At 42.5% G+C, this 24,664-nt stretch overlaps 1 protein-coding gene across 1 annotated transcript in view; it reads right to left on the bottom strand.

The window, feature by feature from the left end:
* The window catches only part of LOC134212177 (uncharacterized), a 111,115-nt gene that overhangs the window by 56,434 nt on the left and 30,017 nt on the right, over positions 1-24,664 (bottom strand). Inside the window, exons 2-7 of the mRNA XM_062689798.1 lie at positions 22,106-22,275; positions 21,727-22,009; positions 21,475-21,666; positions 21,233-21,409; positions 2,176-2,358; positions 11-2,110 (exon numbers count right to left, since the gene is read on the bottom strand). Coding sequence (XP_062545782.1) covers positions 11-2,110; positions 2,176-2,358; positions 21,233-21,409; positions 21,475-21,666; positions 21,727-22,009; positions 22,106-22,275 — 3,105 coding nt within the window. The remainder of the gene's footprint in view (positions 1-10; positions 2,111-2,175; positions 2,359-21,232; positions 21,410-21,474; positions 21,667-21,726; positions 22,010-22,105; positions 22,276-24,664) is intronic.

Here is a 24,664-nt window from a genome sequence, read left to right on the forward strand (position 1 = left end):
TTTGTCTTACTCATGCTACAAGTCGGCCTAATGGGCTTCCAGCGGCCTCTTACGCACTTGGACGTTGCATTCGGACTGACCATGTTGGAAATATATCCTTTGCTGCACACCATTCGTACAATTGTGCCAGGACCGAATGCTTCGTTCGGGTCCTTACCGGGTCTAACGATTTCCAGCAGTGCATGGGACTCACTGACCAACGGCTCGCAGGGTCCCTTGAATTTGATTTTCTTTGCTGGATCACCATCCGCTCCGCTTGGGTCAGTCTGGTTAACAACGGCTCCGGCATTCTTGCGATTATTTTTCTGCGCTCTTCGAGTCTCTTCAGCAGACGATGCCGATACTTCTATAGTATCTCGCTTTCGCCGAATAATTTGCGAGTGCAGGTGCTGCATCATTGCCGGAGTTGATAGAGATTTTTTGTCGTTATAGCTGATGTTTCGAGACAAAGTGGCATAGAGGCTGTAGGGATCTGATCGTCTTTGTACTTTTGGGTTTAGTTCTGACGCAAACTGCCAGCTTGTGTGAGATCTTCCGGTCAATGGCGGAGGAAAGTAGTTGGAGTAAATGTCATTATCTCCAACGTGGTTTGATATGTTGGCGTCTGGAACATCATGAAAGTCGTATTTATACGTGGATTCTTCATTGATATTTGGGATAACAATAGGCGGTTGCATCTTTGACTTGATTCGTGATTTATTTACTTTATTTTTTGGCAATCGTGGAGACTTCGTTGTGAGTTCATCATCAAAGTCATTTCCGGGCGATCGAGATTTTTGTGCTACCCTGTTTCTGGAAATTGAATCTGGATCCGTTGTTTGCCATCTACCGTCTTGAACTTGAATATCTTGCAATGGACGCATCTTGTTGTATCCAAGTAAATTTTGCACATAGTTACGATATTTAGCTCTAATCCTTTCGTAATATTTATTGTAGGCATGCTCGACATCTGACAACTGGCGTCGTTCACGTATCGAAGATGCTTGAATTGAGTTTCTCAAAAATGCATTGCGATTTTCTTCGACGCTTCGTTTTGCTCTGAACCGCTGAAAGTCATCAAAATTATAATGTCTTTTGTGAGGCAGCTGCCCTCTGTAGGCCAAAGCACTACGCTTCGCAATCTCATGAGCTGCTATGGGATAGAGACGGTGATATGAGTCGTGTTCTTCGAGCTTTCGTTTCAAAAACCGGTAGTGCTGTTTAAGGTGATTAGATCTGTGAAATCGTAATTTAAGATCGATTGAACGGCGGCGTCGGGTCCACCTTAATCGAGGATGCTGGCCTGGAATGCAAGAGGGTAGCTCTCTGGGGCTCCATTTGCCACCGATGCAGGTTGCTCCGGGTGGACCGGTGTCAATTACATATCCTTTATCACACTCGTACATAATTTGTTTGTTATTAATGACTTTTCTCACATAAGGCCTATAATCGTAGAGACCCATATTACCTACCAGCAATACCTTTCCATTCGGAATATAACCTGGGAACGCGCAGTACACCTCCTGACACTGGGGAGTTTCTCCTGTCCAATTTCCAAAGGAGCAAATGAGAACGTAATCATTGGGATTGGCCAATTCTTTTCCTCCCGGAGCTATCAAGGTATAGCCGTCCTTGCATTTAAATCTAGCACGCATCCCATGCTCGGTTTTCGGGGCCAAGACCATTCCAAATTTAGGAGGCTTCGGCATTATCTTGCATCTGGCAGGCGCGCAACGTGGTATTACACTCCATGTACCATTGTTGCATGTGGGTGGCGAAAGAGATGAAAATGGAAATTCGTAATGTTCGTCGCAAATGACTTCCAATACGGTACCATGCTTGACTTTGGAACTGCTTCCACTGGTTGGCACTATCGTAGTCAGATTGACATCCACTTCGAATTCAATCGGTATCACTTGACCCTGCGATATCGAGGGCACCACACAGGGAGCCAAGCACTGAGGCAACGGATATCGCCATCTACCATCTATCTGGCACACGGACGAAGTGTTTCCCACCAGCAACATTTCCGGATGGCATCGAAAAATTATGCTGGCCCCAAGCCCCGTTCCACTTTCGATGTTTTCCAACCATCCGTTGTACAAAGTTCCCGGGTGACCACAGTTGATTTCTGAAATTATAAAATTATTTATGGCATCCATCCATCACACATCCAATACTATGTGATAAATATACCTTTACATGCAGGTAGCGTTCCAGTCCACCGTTTGTCTGCCCCACAACGCCGAGAGCTTTCGCCCACCAATGTGTAGCCGTAACGGCACTCATAGCTCACAACTGAGTTGTACGATGTGCTGGTATAGATAGCTTTGCCATTCTTCGGGTTCTCCGGCGATGGGCACTGCACCGATGTGACCACTGAAGCCGAATAAGAGGTTATTTTAAAAGATGTACAAATTTTTAGATATGGATAGAGACAGAGCCATCAAATCTGTTGAAAACCTTTTTTATACAATTGTTATACTGGTGACAGTAACCGGATTTCCAAACCAAACGGTCCGCTTATTTTGGTCATATTTGAGTCGCTACAACCAAATCAGATTGAATTGTGCTGCTAGGGCTCTTCCCCCATCGACTGCTTTACAAGCTCATATGAGTTGCAGTAACCTATGTGGATCCAGTGCAGGGCCGGACTTGGCCGGAAGGAGGCCTAATGGGTCCGACATTTTTTTGGACTCCATCATGTACCCAAAAATGTAAAACAGGTCGGTTTTGGTACATACTCTATATTGTCTAGAGCAGCGGTTCTCAACCTGGGGTACATGTACCCCTGGAAATTTCAATAAAAACTTTCTGATATAGTTCTGATAATTTTTGATTCTAAGACTGTATTGAACGTAATATGTATGACGTTCAGTAAATCAAAAATTTCTTTATCCCGCTTTTTTCAAGCGACAGTGTACAAAGAGCTGTGGGATAATAGATCAAAGGCCACAAATCGTCGAATAAACAAATTTAAAAAATCCCTAATGCAATCTACTTGATCGAGACAAAATGTAGAATAATATGTTAAAAATATACTTCTGAATTAAAATCAAGAATCTTAAGACGAAAGCCTCCATTTGAGAGACATGAAGGCTTTTCTTCTGGAAAGCTCAGTAGCTTCATTGCAAGAAATTTGGAAGACTTCTGGCATGGAAGACATGGAAGCCTCCTTTCACGAGGCTTAGGAGCCTCCCTTTCAAAAGGCTTGGGATCCTCCTTTCAAGAGACTCAGAAGCCTCTTTTCAAAAGGCTCGGAAGCCTCTCTTCAAGGAGCTCGGAAGCCTCCTTGCAAGAGGCTCGGAAGCATCTTTTCAAAAAGCTCGGAAGCCTCTCTTCAGGGGGCTCGGAAGCCTCCTTGCAAGAGGCTTAGATGCCTACTTTCAAGATGCTTGGAAGCCTTGTTTCAATAGGATCGGAAGCCTGCTTTCAAGACGTTAGTAAACCTAGGAAGCCTACTTTCAAGAGGCTTGAAAATTTCCTTTCAAGAGGCTCTAGGCTTGAGAGTCTCCTTTCAATAGACTTGGGTAGGCTTAAGAAGGCTTGGGAAAGCCTAAGAGGCTTAGAATTTTTCTTTCAAGAGGCTTGGAAGCCGCCCTTCAAGGGGCTCGTAAACCTACTTTCCAAAGGCTCGCAAGCATACTTTCAAGTGGCTCGGAAGTCTCGCTTCAAGAGGCTTAGAATTATTTTTTCTAGAGGCTTGGAAGTCTCGTTTCAAGAGGCTCGCAAGCCTCCTTTCAAAAAGCTCGGAAGCCTACTATAAAAAAGCCCGGAAGCCTCCTTTAAAGAGGCTCTCTTTAAGAGGCTTGGGAATATCCCCTCAAGAGACTTTGAAGCCTCTTTTAAAGATGCTCGGAAGCCTCCTTTCAAGAGGCTCTTAAACCTATCTTCAAGAGGCTCGTAAGCCTCCTTTCAAAAACCTCCGAAGCCTACTTTCAAGATGCTCTCTTTAAGAGGCTTGGGAGTTTCCCTACAACAGACTTGGAAGCCTCCTTTAAAGATGCTCAGACGCCACCATTTAAGAGGCTCGAAAGACTTCTTTCAAGAGGCTTGAAAGTCGGCTTTTAAGCTGATCGGAGAGTTATTTTCAAGAGGCTCAAAAACCTTCTGTCAAGAGGCTTAGAAACTTTGTTCCAAGAAGCTCGGAAACCTTCTTTTAAAAGGCACGGAAGCCTCTTTTCAGGAGGCTCGAACACCTACTTTCAAAAGGTTCGGCTGCCTTCTTTCAAGAGTTTTGGAATTATTCTATCAAGTGGCTTGAAAATCTCCTTTCAAGAGGCTGAGAAGCGTCCTTTCAACATGCGTAGAAGCCTCCTTTTAAGAGGTTCGAGATAACGATCGTTTCAGACAACTTTTTGGAGAACCATATATCCCGTTAGTTTTCAAGTCCATTTTGCATATATCTGGAGTGTTACGCTTATTTTTATTTACGAAAAAATATAGGGGGTACCTCAATAAATGGAAGAGCTCGAAGGGGTACCACTAAAGAAAAAGGTTAAGAACCGCTGGTCTAGAGTATAACACGCGTCAACTAAATCTTTCACATACTGTACGTACGGACATCGAATTTTCTAACATTGTAAATAATGTCCATATGGTGTATTTAGTTGATATCAATAGACAATTAACTTTATTTGAGCGGACGCGTCAATACCGAAGCTCCATCGCCAATAAATATACAAACGGCCATCCAAAGCATGAAATCGAACAAAACCCATATATAGTCAATCTATGTCAGCCGAGATGCCAAAAGCGGACACCACGTCATCGTTTGTTTCGTAATATCTGGGACACCGCACTTTATGTGATAACTGGCGAAACATTATGATGCTGTGTAGCATTCTCAAGGTTTTCTGCTTAGAGTCGGGGCCCAAGTCCTACGACTGTAACCGCCCAGACCGTGGCAACCTGTGTCGTCGGTGTGGTGAGAAAGGGCACAAGGTGCAGGAATGCGAGTGCCTCACCTGCCAGCGCCAGCAACAAACAAGCCTGTAACCACGTTATGGGTGGACCTTCGTGTCCCTTAGGAAATACAAACAAGAAGGAGCCGTGCAAGTAACACAGCTGAATATCAACCACTGTGGCAGCTGCTGTGGCAATCGGTCTCGTAGTCGAGGACCAATGTCGCCCTCCTGTCCGACTCGTACAACGTCCCTGCCGATAAATGCAATTGGGTGGCGAACGGATCCAGAATGGCGACTATTTGCATAACGGTACGGTACCCGGTCCAAGAATCCGCTGAGGGAGATCAGTAATGAGTTCTACTTTGGCTGCTATGCCCCACCAAGGTGTCCATTGGAACAGTTCAACCAGATGATCGACAGGCTATCGTCCGACCTATTGGGTCGGAAACCGTTCGTTATAGTGGGAGATTTTAACGCTTCGGCAGTGGCGTAGGCAGCCGCTGCACCAATCACAGGGGTCAAGCGTTACTTGAGGCGCTTGCGAAGCTCGACGCAGTGCTAGTCAATGATGGTTCCACTAGCACATTCCGTAGGAATGGGGTCGAGTCGTGTATTGACGTAACGTTTGTCAGTCCTGGTCTGGCAATAGACATGGACTGGAGGGTGGATGAGGGCTACACCCATAGTAATTTAGCAATTCGCTTTGGGATCAACCTTGGTGTGCAGCATCCGAGGGCGGGGGATCCCTGACAGGCCCGTGGGTGGAAGACAAATCACTTCGACAGCGAAGCCCCGCGGCCCTGGAGCTGGCAACCAACACTAACAGTCTAAACGGGGATGCGCTGGTAGCTGTCCTATCACGCGCGTGCAACGCCACCATGTCAAGGAGGCCCTAATCCGAGATGACAGACGCCCGCTATATTGGTGGAGTGCCGAGATTGCAGATCTTCGATCAGCCTACCTAAAACCATTAAGAGCAGCAAGAGAACGTATTTCGACAACCTGTGCGAGGGAGCAGACGCGAATCCGTGAGGTGACGCCTGATCAAAGCTAAGACCAAAGGAGACTCTTCAACCCCCGAGCAGTCCCCAGATAGGTTGGCGAGGATTACCAAGGTACCCTTTGCGTGCCATACCACACGTCCCTTGCCTAATGCCCCGTACGGCGTTTTGAGTGCGGCCGAAATGGTGGCTTAGGTGACGAACGAAGAGGTACTCGTGGTGGCTAATTCCCTGACAACGAACAAATTTCCAGGGTCTGATGGAGTTCCGAACACCGCTCTCAAGGCAGCAATCATAGCGAACCCGAAAATGTTCAGGGTAGCTCTGCAGAGATGCCTCGATGAGTGTGTTTTTCCCGATGTATGGAAAAGCAAAAGTTGGCTCGGTTACCGAAGGCCAGGAAGCCGCTGGGCAACTACGTGGCGTAATCTGTCTAATTGACATGACCGGAAAGTTGATGTAGAGGATCATCCATAACAGGCTGACCCCGTACTCAGAGGGTACGGACGGCCTGTGCCTCAGAGGGTACGAACAGGCAACTTTGGACACTATCAAAGGCCGCTGAGATAGCGATCCTACGGAAAGGGCGAAGTATTCGATACTGTGCGTTAATGACACTGGACGACGAGACTTACATACTTAATCTTATTTACCGGGTTTGGTTATCAGATTACCAATTTACCAACAGCTGAGTTCTCGGTAGCCACCTCGGTAAAATAGTTTTTCAGCGTTATTTTTTATGCTAAAATTAACTTAGAACTTTTTAAGCATGTAGCTTGAAAACAATGCGGAATTATGTTCTATTCTGAACGTCATAACGTGCTATCACATTCTAAAGTTTAATAGTCTCAATGTTCAAATTGAATAAATAACGGACAGCCTTGATAAATGCTTTCAAATAAGATCAAGTAAGACTGTTGCAAGTAACCTTATTTGGCGGTATCCGATTTAGTCAATCAATCCTAGACGGACCAAACCTCTCCAGACGAGTGGCGGCTCATTCACATCATCCTAACACCAAAGAAGAGCGTCTCCTCCCAGATTTTTGCTCGCGCATTTTTTCCAAGTGCTTTTTCTCGTTCGTTTGCTGTATTTACGTTTTCGCTTTATTTTTCCGTTATTTTCTCCCGGACCCGTCATGGGTGACTCGGTGGCCAACTCGGTCGCTGACAAGGTTTCAAAACGTACCACAAATGGAGGCGCGGAAAACCCTTCAAAGAGTTTTCTGGCAAACGACGTGTTCTCGTCGTTGTCACTTGACAACGCTGGCAATCCGCCGAAGAAGCGCAAAAAGCAGCAACTGCAGCTGCTGCAGGTACAATCAGAGCGGAAAAAGAAATGCCCGCCTGTGTTTGTGAAGGGTGATCCCCCGGATATGCACCCGAAAATTCGCCAACTGGTGACAAGGTGAAGAAGTATCGCGACCAGCTTTACCTGGTCCATCTAGAGCACGGCTCCACCACTTGGAAGGATCTGAGGCTGATCGACGTCATAAACTACACCATTGTTGACTGGGAGCAATATCGGCCATTAAACCGCAACGTCACGCAGTGCTCAACTGCCACGCTACAACAAATGTGGCGAGCCCCATTTGACCGAAGAGTACGATAATATGGAGGTGGCCGATCCAGAGTGTGCCAACTATGACCCTACCGAAGAAGAACCGTGTTCCTGTACTAGGTGAACTATCCGGCTCTCACGGTTCCCCGTTGAGCGACTCCAATCCTCCCACCGTTACAACCGTACAAGTGACTGGCAGCGACAGCTGCGTCGGTTCAAGCTCCAGCATCGCCGGCTCCATCTTCTAGCTAATGGCCCCCGCTTTCTCCTCCTGGAGAACAAAACATCCCGGAGCAACCGATGCCGATATTCGCATAGCTCGCCACTCGGCTGCGAGGAAGTAAAATCCGTTTTGTCCAGGTCTTCACTTTTGGTATGTGGCTAACTGGAACGCTTGCTCGCTCAAGAACAAAACCATCGAGCTGAAGGATTTCCTTGAGCAAAAGGAAATAGACGTGGCGTTCATCACCCAAAAGCACCTTAAACCAGAGGTGAACGTCAACATCTCGGACTTTCGCACCGTGCGACTCGAATGGCCGTCCAGGAGAGGTGGTGTGGCCATCGCCTTTCGACATAACATCAACTGTTGCCTGCTGCCAAACTTCCAGCTGGGTGTCATCAAGGCCATTGCACAATGGTCGGAACCCGTGATTTGATGAACTTAATTATGTTGTGCCCAAACGGCTGAAATGATCTAAATAGTGTCTTCAGAGAAAAAAATCACAAAAATAGTGCCCATATTTGAGTGGGTTTTATTTTTCAATAGTACCTACTATTGAAAAAGTTGAAAATTTAACTTTTTTTACAAACGTGATAAAAAAAAGTTTCTTCGACAAAGTTGTAGATCTAGCAAAAATGTGACATTTTGCTATAGAAACTTTTTTTCCTACGATGAATACTTTTGGAGTTATGAACGTTTTTTATGGAAACTCCCTTAAATTTAGTATTTTTGGTGTAACTTTTTTTCTAAACAAAACTCAGATTCGCGATGTTCTACAAAAATGTGAGCACTAAAAAAGGCGTTTTGATATATATTCAACTTTGCAACGACAATTATATAAAAAATTATGAAACTTTTAAAGTCAATTTCACACTGATTTCAATTACGTATAGGGGAGAAGGTGGCAAACCGAATCACAAGGTCAGGTACTCTACTGAAAGTTCAGACTTCATACTATGAAGTAGTGAAAGTTTAGTGAGTGCCAATTTATTATCGAAGAATTGGCGTAGCTCACAAGTGTGGAATTTTCTATAGAAAATAACACTATTTTTCAATTATATGCGTATAGGAGAGAGTGTGGCACACCGGGACACAATGTCAGGCACATTTTAGAAAGTTTTTGCTTTATGGTTTGAAAGTGCGATTCTTCAGTGAGTGCCAATTCACACACAAACAACTAGGGTCGGCTTCCACAGTACCCGAGAGGGAGCCCTCGAAACTACGTATCAAATTAAATAAATACTGTCGTCAGACAAAATACAAAATATAAATAAATTTAAAACAAGAAAATAACAACCAAAGCGTGCTCCACCTGAATTTTGTTCTGCGTTGTTATGTTGCCTTAGAGAATTGGCTTGCATTGTTTTTGTCTTGCACTGTCAGCTAGATCTCGGCTAAGCTTGACACGCAATTTTTTTAAACCTGTTTCTCACCCACAGGACATTATTATACCCTTCTGCGTAATTTTATATGCATATATGTAAGAGATGGGACCATTCTTAGCCATCTTTCGGCAAGATGTTGTTGATCTAGTGGAAGTTGTGGACCTAGCAAAAATATAATAATTACCAATTTTAAGAAGCCACCCAATAAGGTACGAAGTTGTTTTGCTGGAAGATATCCCATTCCAGGCATCGGCTAAAAAATCAATGATATTAATATTATTTTCCCAAGAAAGTTGAAGTGCCATCTGTCTTCCTATGGACAATTTAAAAAATATTAAATGTGGCTTAAAAATTTATAAATATTTAACATAATTATTCACTTAATTAGCGCCCACGAAATATCTATCACTACTATTCAATGCAGAACAAGCTATCACATAACTCTTCGACAATGTTTGAAATCTCTCTCCCTGTCTTCATCTGTGACATCCGCCACTACACATAACTACTTATTCAATGTTAATTAAGTAATTTCATAGTTACCAATTTCCAGGATTCTATACTAAACTACTATTTATGCATTTGTATATCCAATAAACTAGCTTGATAGTACTCTTGCCATAAGAAAATTTATTTAACCAGACCGACAAATGATTCCAGTCATATCGACATTGCAGTCAAACATCTAACCACTATAGGTCGAGAAAGGTCATAACTTCTTCCATATACGCATATACGCATATAAAATTAACGATGTAGATTTGCTTGTTCTGCGTCTCGACTGACCCGAGAATTGTCGATTTCGACACGTCTCACGTAAAACGACCGTGTATTTCAGATGGGAGGTATCGACAATGAACCAATCAATAAGCAAAAACTGCCGCTATGAAATGGGCAGATTGCGCCACCGTAGACATGTTCTGTCAAACACACACGAATAGAAATATGCGTATACAGTGTCGCCGTTGTTTTGATGCGGTGAGTGCAAAATGAGTTACCTTGATTGATCCATTGTCATTTCATCCGAAACGCTTCACCTCATACGAGACGCAGAATAAGCACAAGTTGTCAAAGGCAAAACACTATTGTTACAATTCTAGTTATGTATGTGTGAATTGGCACTCACCAAACCTTCACACCTTTAAACTATAGAATGAGAACTTTCTAAAATGTGCCTGACATTGTGTCCCGGTGTGCCACCCTATCCCCTATACGCATCTTATTGAAAAATAGTGTATTTTTCTAAAGAAAACTCCATACTTTTGAATTACGCCAATTCTTTGTTTATGAATTGGCACTCACGAAACTTTCACTACTTTATACTATCCGACCATTGTGCATTGGTGTCAAAGTTACTACTTCTATCGGCACAATCACGCTCATCGTGGCGTACTACCCAACTCAAGCCAAAGCCGGCGATGGATCATCGGTCACCCTGCAGAGGGACATCGTCAGGCTCAATCGGAAGCAAGGTCAGTATTTGCCGCGAAACAAGCTCTTCTTCAGCTTCCAATGTTTGTTGGGATGGCTTCATGGATTGCTTGACGACTCCTGCAGAGAAGGTCGCCGAAATAGGAAAAGACAATTCACAGCTGGTGATTTGAGTCTGCCGAAAACCATAGCAACTTGCCCGAGGAACAGTTTGATTTCCGACGCCGTCGATCAACCATGTACCAATTGACCCGAGTTACCAACGTACTCAGACGGAACAAATTTGTTTCAAAAACATCCGCCATGGCCGTACTCGATGTTGTGAAGACATTCGAAAATGTATGGTTTGATAACCTGGTGTACAAACTACAACGCTATAATCTTCCCAGCTACCTGGTGAAAATCATCAACAGTTATCTGTTGGCAAGGACATTCCGGGTCTCAATCAGCGGAGCGAGTTCCAATGTGCGGGACATCGTCGCAGGTGTCCCCCAGTGCAATATCCTCGGGCCCCTGATGTTTAATCTGTTCACCTTCGACATGCCAGAACCTCCCATCAAAAGTTATGATTTACTATAAATTGTCTACTTCCATTCTGCCTGGGTTATTTTCCCAGTTGTTTGGTTGCACAGCGCCGCATACCTACCAATGGAATGGGCCCCATCATCCGTGCTGGAAACGCAACAAAATCCATGATCAGCTACCAAGATGAAAGGCAACCTTTACTAGTTTATCTTTACCATTTCAGGCTTTTTTCGTGGTAGATTTTATCAATTTCTCAGATCTCAATTTCCACAGTGACTGTACCAAACTGGTTCAAATAACTTCAAACAGCATATTATTTTGTTTCGGATAAAAAAGTTCAAAACATAAGGAGCTGTGATACGATAAACATAGTCAAGACAGAGAAGAAGATTGCAAAATGTACAACAATAATTGTTAAAATATTCCTTAGATGTCTGCGCTTGATATTTAATAAACCCTTTTGAAAAATCATATGAATCGATGTTAGAATGATTGTCACGTTCAATCAACCACTTGCACCACCGCCAATCACTAATACTCGCTGCCCTTATTCATTTTGCATTCTTCTTCTCATGGTGTATATGGTTTTGTTTGTGTGTTTTTTTATTTTTGTTTATTACAACATTTTCCGCAGTTGAAATCAGTGTGCCAATAGTATTCGAGCCGAAGGAAAACAAAATGAAAATGAAACAAGTATTAGAGATTGCGGCAATGATTTTTATTCAGGAAATAATGTCACACATGCATACAATATTCGAATCCCTCCTCTACTCGTTCTAAAACACTTCGACCAGTAGGAAACAACTGACCCCCTTCAAACAGACGCTTCGTTGTAACATATGACCTAGGCTGTAAAATTTTTCCCATAAAATATTAAAAATATTATACCTCATTTGTTATTTTCTTGAATCGACTTCAGAAAAAAACACAACTGAATTCAATTTATTTTTGCTTTTTAAATTAAAACGATGAAATGTTAATTGTGCCACCCTTCTACTAATTAACTCAGATTACTCGTTCCACTGAACTACTCTTCTTAGATGTTATTATGAACATAAAACATTATACTTCGTTTTCCAACATATGAATTACACAGTCATAAGCTATTTTGTGATGCAATTTGTTCTATGTTGACTTTTTTTTTTTTTGTAAGCTACATACATTGTCAGTCACTATTTATCATTTTGAAAAATAATCTGGAATGTACAGATAAAAACGTTCACTACATTACGATATTTCACTGACTGTTCACGGAAACAGAAATAGGTTTCCTGAACATGGGTGTTGTCTATCTAAGCAATAAAGCGCCACAGTTAGAATGCATTAGAAGCCCCTAAGGTAAATATAGGATTGACTCTTTGCTGGCCAGTGTGATCACGATCGCTTTGTTAACTGAAAACCACTCTGCTGGGGCTTTCGCTTAGAACCTTTGGGTATTTTTACTCGGCAACTGGTTGTACTTCAGGTAGAGAGAATGGGATGTTAGAGAATTCATTTTAAAATTTTGAGGCTGAATGTTTGGAAGATGGATCAAGACGCTTGAAGAATAAATTAACATCATCGCTCATACATATAACTGAATTAACAAAATGAAGCTATATAATGTCGGGATAACAAAAAAAAATATGGTGTACAAGTTATGTGCTTTTCAACTAGTCTTTGTTAGGGCGGTCCCTAAGAATCAATTTTCTTCCCATAACTTTTTATACATTCATTTCTCGCAAAAACTTAGTACCGAGCACTTTTGGAACTTTTGAAGACGCACATTTTTGTCTAGGAACCATGGAGCAAACCGATTTTCAATCAAATGGTTCTACATCAGAGGGGGGACAACGGATTTTTTTCATATGGAGTTTGGCAAGTATGACAGTACCCTCTTATTTGGCGCATAAATTTATACTCCAATGTCAAAATGCTCATATACTATCATAAATTGTGATGGTATTTGTAAAAATTTGTATTGTTTACAGTTTTTACAAGAGAGAGTGGTGTCGAAAGCACATATTAAATTAAAAATCGCAAGAACAAAAATACCCCAAATCCGTAAATATGTAGTGTTTTCACTTTATTCCTTACGCGAAATATGCAGATAAATAATTATGTTGGTAGAAGAAAATCTGTGCTGAGCAGAAACAGTTGTTTCTTGCATTATCCAAACTTTGTGCGTTTCAGAACATTCTCACTCACTGCAGTGTTTATTTTTCATAGACTATGGCTTGGTGTTAGTGCCGTCGGCATTCGCTCGATTGGTGGCAACAAAAATTTGACAGCTCAGCACCCGCCTGTTCTACATATTTTCACACTTAAAAACTAAGAGAGCGTTTTTTGTTTGAAGTGTTTTACTTGATCTTGGAAAAATTATGCTTCGATACAGAGGCGGCGCACAAATGTCATTTTTGTTGATTTAGCTTTGCTGCATCGCATGCGTGAAATAATAAAAATGACAGTTGTGCTTTGCTTCCGTATCGAGTGGTGTGCCCCCGAAAACGCGAGCACTTTGAAACTTGGATTCCGTAAGGAGTAAGCAAACGTCACTTTTGAAGTGTAGCCTCTTACAAGCCTACATTGCTTTGATTACTTTCATTTTTTCGGTATCGTCAGTAAAAGAAAGCGTAGATAGCCGGTGGTAAGTTACGGAAATCTCGCTTAACTTTTCAAAAGGACCTAAGTAACATTTTTTTCATGAATTAATTTGAGTATTGCAATCAAAACCTTTCATGTTGTTCTGTTGATGGCTCTATTCAAATTAATTCATGAAAAAAATGTTACTTAGGTCCTTTTGAAAAGTTAAGCGAGAAATGATCTTATTACCATTACGTTACATGCAAATTCCCATCAAGTGTGAAAATCTCAATGAATTTCTTTAAGGACATAGTTGGAAGAGTCCCACGATGACCGTCAATATGACACCGGACCTTCCACGGGTCGTTACCACACCCCCCGCACTCCTCTCCCACCAACATTAGAATGCATCGAACAGCATCGAACAAAAGTTTAATATTCAAATTACTAACCTGCTCACAGCATATTTATTTACTTCCCGTAATAATTAACATGTTTCTTTAAAGAGTCCTATGCATTTCGGCTCGAATTATAGAATAAATCAGCAACTTCGTGCCAATTTAATAGCCGTTCGCGATTTGGTGGGCTTATCACTGCACTTCACTTCCTCTCAAAGGGCATTGAAAAAATCAAGTTTTCACACACTTCTCCGCACATGAGCAGCCCGAAATGTTGATGGAATGCCAATTAAACATCTCTTTTTGAAATTAGTCACTTGTTTGAAGTAAAAACTTAATAAAAACTGCTATTTTTGATAAAAAAAAAACCACTAAAAACTGATCGCGGAGCGAATGTAAACACCGGCAGCGGCAGCAGCAAACTGATATTTAGGGTGGCTCAAAATTATTTTGCTCCGCCACGCTCAGTCGAATATGTTTCATATTCTGGGTGTTGATGGTTTGGGCTGGTTTGAATAGGGGCTTACCGTGCACAGGTCGTTTCAGGTTTGTATGGCAGTTGATATGGCGAGGTTGAATTTTACATTATTCTGATTGTGGCGCTTCGTCATTGGGCCATGGCGAGGGGGGAGACCATATGATTGGATGAAATATTCAAAAGCTCCATAGACAATGCATATTGAATTGTCGTTCCGATAGTTGTGAGTCGATTTTATTCGAGGCTGCCAGTCCTTAGCCTGATAATTAGGCTTCTCAGAAAGCATCAGTGAAACGTGTAATTCAACAAAATAGCCAGAATTTGTCTGTTATATCTATCGCACCAGGAGCAGATACTTCATACAAAAAGTGTGACATGGGAGTGAGCCAAGCAGTGAGCGGGGTATAAAATGCTATTTTTTGCGTTACGTAATCAATGGATCTTTCCCAAGGTGCGGTTTCAGCTATGTGGGTTCTCTTTTCGCCAGCGTTTGGAGGAGAGGCACTGTAGTCAGTGTAATGAAAGGTTTAGTTTCTCATACTAGCTTTCATACAAATTCGAACCGGCTTGTGCCCAATCAGTTTTTGTTCAAATTAGCTTTTGGAATACACTCGGAACATGGGACAGAATCGATTTAGCGTGGTAGAGCTGGGTCGTTTTTTGAACCACCCTACTAATATTCTTAGCTTTTTTATAAATTCTACACCAATACTACTACAGTATATGACAGTTTTTATTGTACCAATACTTTCAAAGCTTTGTTTTGGTACTCAACCCACCTTCACCTTAAAGCTCAAACGGTTATGGAAGTCAAGTAATAGGAGAAACGAGCATTTCTTTGGACGCAACAAATTTTGGCTGAGTAAGTTTTAAACGTTAACAGAACTTCTGGTACGGAAAGCTTCGAAAAGGTTGAAGTTTTCCTCAAGCACGAGATCAAATTTGTAAAAAAGGAGTGAGTGAGGGCTGAAAATCATCTATTTCGGTGTTACGTAATTTTAAAATGAGCCCTGTAACGTTAAAAAAACAAAAGCACTATAGATCAGACTACTTTGATCGATCGTTTTCATTTGAAACTGTATTTGTATTGGGCCACATTAGGAACTTTTAAAAGGCACATCTTTTTGATGAAGACCCATAGACCTATCTCTTTTATTTATCAACTAAAATCCGTTTCCGATAAAAGAAAAGCCCAGATTAATCCACCTAGCGGCAATGATGCCTTTTTCGTGCATCGTAAAATGTATTCAAAAAATCACATCAGAAAGTTCAAAAAAGCACTTTAGGGGAATAAATCACTTTTTTTCGATCATTATGCATGTTTTCGCGGAGCGAATGTTTTCGCAAAAAGTGGAAAGCTGCAGCGATCCCCAGTGATGGCGCAGGCAGCACTAGCAAGTATACAAGCAGTATGGCCAAGACTTCTGAGAACCAGGCAGACCAACAGGAACTAGGATTATAAAATAGGGTGTCCACCCCTAAATCGGCAAATAGTGTTATTCAGGAGGAACTATACAACTTGGGAGGTCCAACCTGATGGAGGTGCGGAAGCAGGACAACGAGATTTATGACTTCGTGAAGGACAAACACAATGTCCACACGAAGATAAAGGTTCTAGTGACGAGCATCAAATCCGCCACTGAGCCGCTGAGTGAGGGAGCGGAGCATACAGAAGACACATAGCAGACACCCATGAACATCCGAAATACTCTCACGGAGAAGCGAAGCAGGGACTCACCAGGAGAGCAGGAAGTCCCGAAAAAGCAGCGGAACGTGCACGACTGTGCTAGCATACTAAAGGATGGCGTCAAGAACGGTGATTGGCAAACCGTGGAAAGCCAACGAGAGAAGAGAAAGAAGCAGAATGTGACTGTGGAAGAGAAGAAGGAACAAAAGAAGAAAGGAAAGTGAGAGAAAATCCGGAGCTCAAGGACTTGAGTGAGAAGGTAGTGAGGACTAGGCGTACCCAGAAGGGAGAGTTGCTGTTCGAGCTGAAGAAGAATCCTAAGATTAAAAACTCGGCCTTCCGGGAGCTCGTTGGCAATTCCTTGGGCAGTGAAGCAAACGTAAAACTCTAACACAGGAGGCAGTAGTCGAGTGCAGAGACCTGGACGAGATTACGTCGGAAGACGAACTAAGGGAAGCTCTAGTCTTGCAATGTATGTTGAGTGAGCTGCAGATGACGATCCGACTGAGGAAAGCGTATAGTGGTACACAAGTAGAAGCGATACGATTACCAGCAGTTGCTGCCAACAAAATAGTGGAGGTGAGCAATGTGAAAGTAGGATTGTCGGTGTGATATGGAGCGATGCTTAAATACATGGCGTTTGGACACCAGGCGCGAAACTGCAAAGGTCTGGACAGATCCGGTCTATGTAGAAAATGTGGCGAAGAAGGACAAGTTGCTAGGAACTGTACGAAGCAACCGAGATACCTGCTCTGCGAATCGGAAGTTGAAAACGACCATACGACGGGTGGCTTCCAATTTCCTGCACATAAGAAGGCGATGACGGGGCGGGATTAATGGAGATCATTCAGTTAAATCTCAATCATTGCGACACCGCACAGCAACAGTTGTGGCAGTCAACAACAGAAGCAATGTGCGACGTGGCAATTGTTCCTGAGCCTTATCGAATCCTTTCAAATAACGGCAAATGGGTGGCGGACTCATCGGGGATTGCGGCTATCCAAGTGATGGGCAAATTCCCTATTTAAGAAGAGGTAGACAGCTCTAGCGAAGGTTTTGATGTCGTCAAAATCAACGGGATCATCGTGTGTAGCTGCAACGCACCCCCAAGGTGGATTTTAGAGCAGTATAACCGGATGCTGAATGCACTCACGGAGAAGCTGTTCGGCTTAAGACCCGTAATCATCGGAGGCGACTTGGGCAGCGTAATGGGGAAGCATGCTGACCAACGCCAGAAGTTACAGTTTGCTGGAGGCGCTTGCAAAGCTGGAAGTCAGAATGGGCAATCAAGGTACCGTTAGTACATTTCTTGAGATCATCGTGAACGGTCTTTTCCCGCAGCATGAATCTACGACGTAGCCGCCAACACCGTACGAAGATGAAGACCGAGTCACCATTTCAGGTATGCAAGTCTCCAACGACGAGCTGCCGTCAGTGGCGAAAGGTGTGAAGATGAAGAAAGCTCCGGGTGTGGCTCCAAAACTGCGATACTGGCGTTTCCACATGTGTTCAGGATGGTGCTGCACAAATGCCTAGCAGATGGTAACATTCCGGATAGGGGGAAGATCCAAAAACATAGTGCTACTGCTTAAACCAGGGAAACCACCGGGGAATCATGCATCGTATAGGCCCATATGCCTGCTGGATACTTTGGGAAGCTTCTGGGAAAGATTATCCTTAATCGGCTGACGCAGTTCACGGTGGGCGAGACCGGCTTATCGAAAAAGCAGTTCGTATTCCGAAAAGGCAGATCGACGGTGGATGCAATCAGGACAATCATTAAAGTTAAAGAGAGGGCGGCCGAGAAGCTGCGGGGAGCTGCGCCCAAGACAAAACGTAACCGCAGAAAGTTAAACAGCGTGTTTCGCCTCATGGCCGTTCGAGTCGCGAGTGCGTACCGAACCATTTCGTCGGAGGCAGTTTGCGTTATCCCAGGGATGATTCCAATCTGCATAACCCTAGCAGAGGATATCGAGGGTCGCCAACGGAGAGATACTAGAAATGTAAGGAAGACGGTGAGACTGGACTCTATGGTGAAGTGGCAGCAGGTGTGGGACAATGCGGATAATGGAAGGTGGACCCACCGGCTCATCCCCAATGTGTCGACGTGGGTGAATAGGTAGCATGGTGAGGTGAATTTTAACCTCACACAGTTCCTGTCCGGACATGACTATTTCCGCCACTATCTGCATCGGTGTGGTCATGCGTCATCGCCATTCTGCCCGGCGTGTATCAACATAGAGGAAACTCCAGAACACGTGGTATTCGATTGCCAAAGGTTTGCGGAAGTACGCCTGCCCTACGGGCGGACAACATCGCAAAGTAAATGTGTAACGAAGAAGACACGTGGAATGCGGTAAGTCAAGTCGTGACGCAAATACTGTTAGAGCTGCAGCGTCGATGGAGAAGGGACCAGCAAAACAGCGTCGGTTTGGAGGGAAATCCAGCACAGTGAGCAGTGTTCGGTCTCGGACCTCGGCACTCGAGCCGCCAACCTGCTGAAGAAAAAAACGCTTCTGGTATGTAGGGCATCGCCAGCGCGGACGTCATTCACCACCGGAACTGTCAGACCACCTCTGCAACCCGAAGACGAAGTAGGCGCAATGCTCGAAAGCGTCCCCTGCGAAAGCCGCCGGTAGTCGGGGCAACATCAGTGCGGAAGTTTGCTTCACCGGAACTGGTGGACTACCCTCAGCGCCGGGGGGAGTCAGGAGGATTCGAGGTAGGAAGTTTGTGGCACGACCGCCGAGGGATCGAGACAACGTAGCAGTGGACCTCAGTAAGCCAGTCGGCGAACTAGCCTAAGCTAGGGGCAAGAATTTTAGAAGAAGTGCATGACCAAGAAATGATTGTATAAAAAGTTATGGGAAGAAAACCAATTTTAGGGTCCGCCTAACGCATTGTTTTGAAAAGCTTATAACTTGTTAACCATAAGTGATAGAAAAATGGTTTCTTCTACAAAGTTGCTCAAAATAAATTGATCTATAACTTTGTGGAACAATTCAAAAAGTGTACCTAAACATTGTAAAGCTAATATACTGAACTTCTGAAATAAAGGTTTCACCCTAATTTCACTACGTGGAAGAAATCGTCAAAAAATACGATTTTTTCTTCAAAGACACTATATGTCTAAAGCTAACAATTAAGGCGCAAATATTTTCATCTTGCAAAATTCGACTCTGGGGACATTTTTTCCACACAAATTTTCCATGAACTTAAAACACTTTTAAAGAAGGGGTCATTAATGAAAAATGCACGTTTTTATTCCTTATTTTATTTTTCAATGGGAATTTTAATATTTTTTTTATTTGCGGAAATTTAAAAATTATTTATGTCTCATACCCTGATTTCCTCATTGGCAAATTTCTATTTTTAATGGAAAATTTCAAATTATTTTATTTTAGTCATTCTTGGGTGACTCTTTGAATCAATAAAAGCATAAACTATTAAAAGAGAAAACTGTTTTTTTTTGCTACGCGTTTGGACCGTAAGACCCACTCTTCATGGCATTCTTGGATGACTTGGAACGGAACGATCATTAAAGGCAGCTTCAGACATACGGATTAAAAAGAGCATGAACCATTAAAAAACAGACCTTTAGTTACGCGTGTAGATCCGAGGCCTATATTCCAGTGATTCTTGGAGCACCTGGAGGGGAATAGCTATTGAAGGCATATTTAATTTGGTTTAATAGATCAAATAGAGCATGAACTATTTTCAAAAAGAGATAACAAACCTTTAGTTACTATTGAAGGCGTATCCAAATTGATTTCATGGATCAAGTAGAGCAGGAGCCATTTAAAAATATAAACCATCAAGTAACGCGTGTAGAACTTAATGCCAATAATCCAGGGAATTCTTGGGGGAACTGGAAAGGAACAGCTATTGAAGGCGTATCCAATTTGGTTCACTAGATCAAATAGGACATGAACTATTTAAAAAAAAGAGATAACAGCAATTGGGTTACGCGTGCAGACGAGCTCGGTGGTCTAGTAGCTACCGCTTCTGCCTTATAAGCAGAAGGTCTCGAGGGTTCAATTCCAGGCTCGTCCCTTTCCTACTTTGTATTTCTATCATAGTTCTTTACGTGTTTCACGTTCTACTAAAACGATTCCTGCTGTTATAACCTTCCACACTAACAATTCCAAAAACCTCCCATGGCACCTATGAGAGGTCATAGAGTTGTCTGCATCTTTCTAAAGTAGATGTCCAACTAACCATCCTTCCCCTTCCTCAGCATTCGCAAGGACGTGACCAGGACAGATCTGGACTATTGGAGAGTTCATTGCTCCCATCTAAGATATAGTGATTAGTCCCAAAGCAATATCTGAGGTAACAGATGAAAGTAATGCTACTCTCATACAATAGTCCAGGCTTGTACCACCTATTAATTTGTACGAATTGCTGAATCCTAATATTAATAACAGCCCTTTGGTTACGCGTGTAGACCTTAAGGCCTATACTCCAGATAATTCTTAGATGACCTGAAACTGAACAGTTATTAAAGACATATCAAGTTTTGTTTTATGGATCAAATAGGACATGAATCAGATTTTTAAAGAGATAACAGCCCTTTGGTTATGTGTGTAGAAATTAAGGTCTTGGTTACGCGTGTAGACTCCAAGGAATTCTTGGATGACACTTGTTGAAGGCAAATTTTTAGGATGAAGATGTCTCTATAATAAAAATAGAATCGTCTATTCGGGAGAAATTTATTCAAATAGCTTCCATGGATTGCAAATTCAAGTCATATTAAAACAGTGATTGAGAGATTCACATAATATACCATTTTGTATGAAAGTCTAGTCTGTATACATATCAGTGCATTGCATATATTGTTTTTTATGGGTATACCCTGTTAGGCATAATGTACGTTAGGCATGACGTGAAAAAGGATTAATTATGCCTCCCGTTCACTATGCTTAACGTCTGTTTTGCCTAACGTACCTATTCCTAGCATCGCCATTCCGTTCTATTTTAATAATGAGAGACATAAGTCATATTTTCGTGTCATTTTTTTCAACTCCTTCGACATTTCCACCAAACATTCAACCTCTAAACTTTCAACCATAAATCAGGCTTTCGCACATAATACTCACAAACACAGGTGGGCAGTTCTTTCGGAGTCCATGATCCGTCCGCTTGGCAGTATCTTTCTGCTTTCCCAACCAATTCGTATCCTTCCCCGCAATGGTAGGTCACTTTTCCGCCGAAGGTATAACTCTCCCCCGAATGCCATCCGTGGTTTGGATCTGATGGTTGACCGCATGAACGAGCTAAAATGTAAATCATCTTAGTCTTTTGACACGTCTCGATTAAAATTAGTTATTTCGGTACTCACGTTCGCAGGAAATATCCGGTCCGTACCAACTGGCTTGCCCATCCACTGCCAAGCATTTCGCTCTAGGGAACCCTGCCGTTGCATAACCTGTGTGGCAGTGGTACTGCACCGTCGAATCTAAATCAAACGTGGCTTGTTCTGGAAGAGCTGAATGTCGTGCATGCTCAATAATCGGAGGTTGAAGACAGTAAACTGAAATTCGAATAGCTTGTATTAAATAGAAATGCACCTTCCGAATAATTTTACACTTACTGTTTTGCTTGCAAATCGGTTCACTTCCGGCCCACGTCCCATCAGCCTGACAGAGACGACTCTGTAGCCCCACCACGTGGTAACCATGCGGACATGTGTACACGGCACGTGATCCAAAATGCTTGCCCGACACATTGACATCCCCCATAGCTGGTTTGTCGACCGGCGGGCATTCTCGATCCGGTTTTATGCACGACATTCCACAAGCACCGTCGCACAGGCATTTCTTCTTCTTACTTTTGCAGTCTTCATCCGAGGAGCATTTTCTCAGACATTTTTGTCCCTAGCAAAAAATAGCATCGCACGATTAGATTGGAATGCGTTTGACAGAGTTCGTGTGCTCAACATGACTCAGATTAAAAATCGGGTTAGGACTCACCAGCAGCGTCGCTTGCTCCTCGTCTCGTGGACACTCGGTCGAGGGTAAATTCCGCGGATTCTTGTAGATCCGTCCGTCGTCATCTGCCTCAGACGACTCGTCATCCTCGTCCCACTCAGAGTCGTTATCGTCGTCCGCCTCGGTTACTGCTGCCGTTGGTACACAAAAGGCTAACCAGGGAGAACAGAAATGAGTACAGTATGTTAATAGGAGAGGTAGGATTTTTAATTGTAATCAAGAGATCCAGTTGAGGTATTTTTGAGATTTACAATCAAGCTAATCACTACTATTTGCACTCCCATTATAGTTAAATACTTTAGTTCTAATCAGCAGAATATTATATGTATACCTTCTTCCATTATTGGTTCTAAATATGGATGCATTATTATTAATGAACCTTCTATCAAAGATCAACATTCTTTGTAGTAATTACATATATGCACTTTTTGTTAACTGCAATATTGATTAAGATGATGATAATTGCAGTTACGCAGGATTATTTACTAAAGGCTGACTAAATGTAAATGTTCCTCGAATGCTGCCATCGTGCATCAAATTATGAGCATTTCTCCCAAATCGCGGTTAAAGCTCAACTGTTGTGTGTATAGATTTGTTTGATTGTGTATACTAGACAGACTTTCAGCCGAATTTAATCATTGGTGTTAATTAAAAATAATAGCTATTACCACCAACTTTATGACTTTTATATAAAATTAACAAGGCTTCGTGGAAGGCCGTGTACACGATGGCTTTTGCAGTTGAAGAGGACCTGAGGGCGCTCAATGTTCAGGGCGACTGGAAGCGATTGGCCCAGGATCGAGTCCAGTGGAGAAGGATACTCCATTCGGCGTAGGTTCATCGAAGAGCTATAGCCCATCAAGTATCAAGTAGTAACAAATTAATCTTTATTTTATTAGTAATCCAAAATGGGTCTGGGTCATTTGGCATAAAGTCATTTGGCATAACGCCATTTGGCATAAGGTCATTTGGCATAAAGACCATTTGGCATAATGGTCATTTGGCATAACGAACATTTGGCATAATTTAGAACTGCAAGAAAAGAGTGGGTCATTTGGCATAACGGACATTTGGCATAATTTTGAACTGTGAAAGCGAAAAAGATATTTCATGTAATATTTAGCGTAGATGAAGTAGGTCGAGGCTGTTTTCTGATAAATTTAGACTGATGCATCTTAGACTGATGATGATGGTAGACATTTTCCGGAAGAATGAAATAACAAAACGGCAGAATTGCTTCCATCATTGACTTATTCCGGCCACATGCCTATTTTTAAAGTAGGGATTACATCCACCATTGCTTCAATCCACGCATGCGCCTTAAGACCGGATCAAATCCACCATTGCCTTGATCCGGGCAAGCGCCTAACTTTAAAAACTGAAGCAATACACTTGTCGTAGACGAGTTACTAAAACCAATCAAGTCACATATGAGTAACTGTTGAGGGGGTCCCGTAGCGTAGTTGGCTACACGTTCGCCTTACAAGCGAATGGTCATTGGTTCTATTCCCAGCCCATCCATCAAAACCCTCGTCAGTCACCGGATGCGCAGCCTATGCGGTGGCGTATTGGGGTGCACGCCTCACCGTCACGGCTGCCTGATGACGACTGACAACTTGTTTTTCTCGGAGGCATTCCTCCAAACATTACCCGGATAAATGGCAACCGGACAATGCAACGATCATTGGATACATGACATGGACAAAACGAACACAATGGATTCACGACGAGATGGACCAGCAACGACAACAACAATGAATAATGGAAAATCTAAAATAGATTCTGTGTGGATTCTGGCTGCAGAATATCACAGTAGAGTAGAGTGGGGCAAGAGTACGCACTTAGTTTTCAATCGATCATGTGGCCCTTATGAAGCAAGCTTCTGCATATCAAATCAGTGTCGATGATTCATATACTCTTCCTTTATGTTACCCAGTGGAAAAAATATTGAAATTATTGAGATTCCTTTTAGTAGAACCCTTATTGCAAGACAAGTGAAAAACGCACTCTTACCCCACCGGTGGGGTAAAAGTGCGCATCTGGTGGGGTAAGAGTACGCATTTATCCAATCATGTGTTTTAAGTATATATTAACACAAATAAGAGTTACTAACATTTAATTGATGTTTAATGAGCATATATTACGGAATGTTTAAAGATTGCGTAACACTTAAAGGGGGAGGGGTCCTAAAAATGTGCACTTTCATACGAAAAACCATTGTTTTTTTATATATACAAAAAACTACAGAGGTAAAAATATATATCAGGTTTCACGTGGCGTATACAAAGGCATTTTCTTTAAAGAAAGTCCACCAATCACGTAAAGTAAAATTTGGCTATTTCATCATTCCTAACCCCCCCCCCCTCTCTATCTTACACTATTTTTATGAATCATCTAAAAATTATATGGATCGTCACACATCTCGCAACCCCTCCCAGCTAAACGTTGCGTAATTTATGAATGTTTCTTTTGATTAAATGAAATTATCATTTAGATGAAATTGTGTTTTCGTACTATGTTTAGGTGTACAACAAATTCTAA

The sequence above is a fragment of the Armigeres subalbatus genome, chromosome 2 (assembly GCF_024139115.2).
Source record: "Armigeres subalbatus isolate Guangzhou_Male chromosome 2, GZ_Asu_2, whole genome shotgun sequence".
Classification (NCBI taxonomy): Eukaryota; Metazoa; Arthropoda; class Insecta; order Diptera; family Culicidae; genus Armigeres; species Armigeres subalbatus.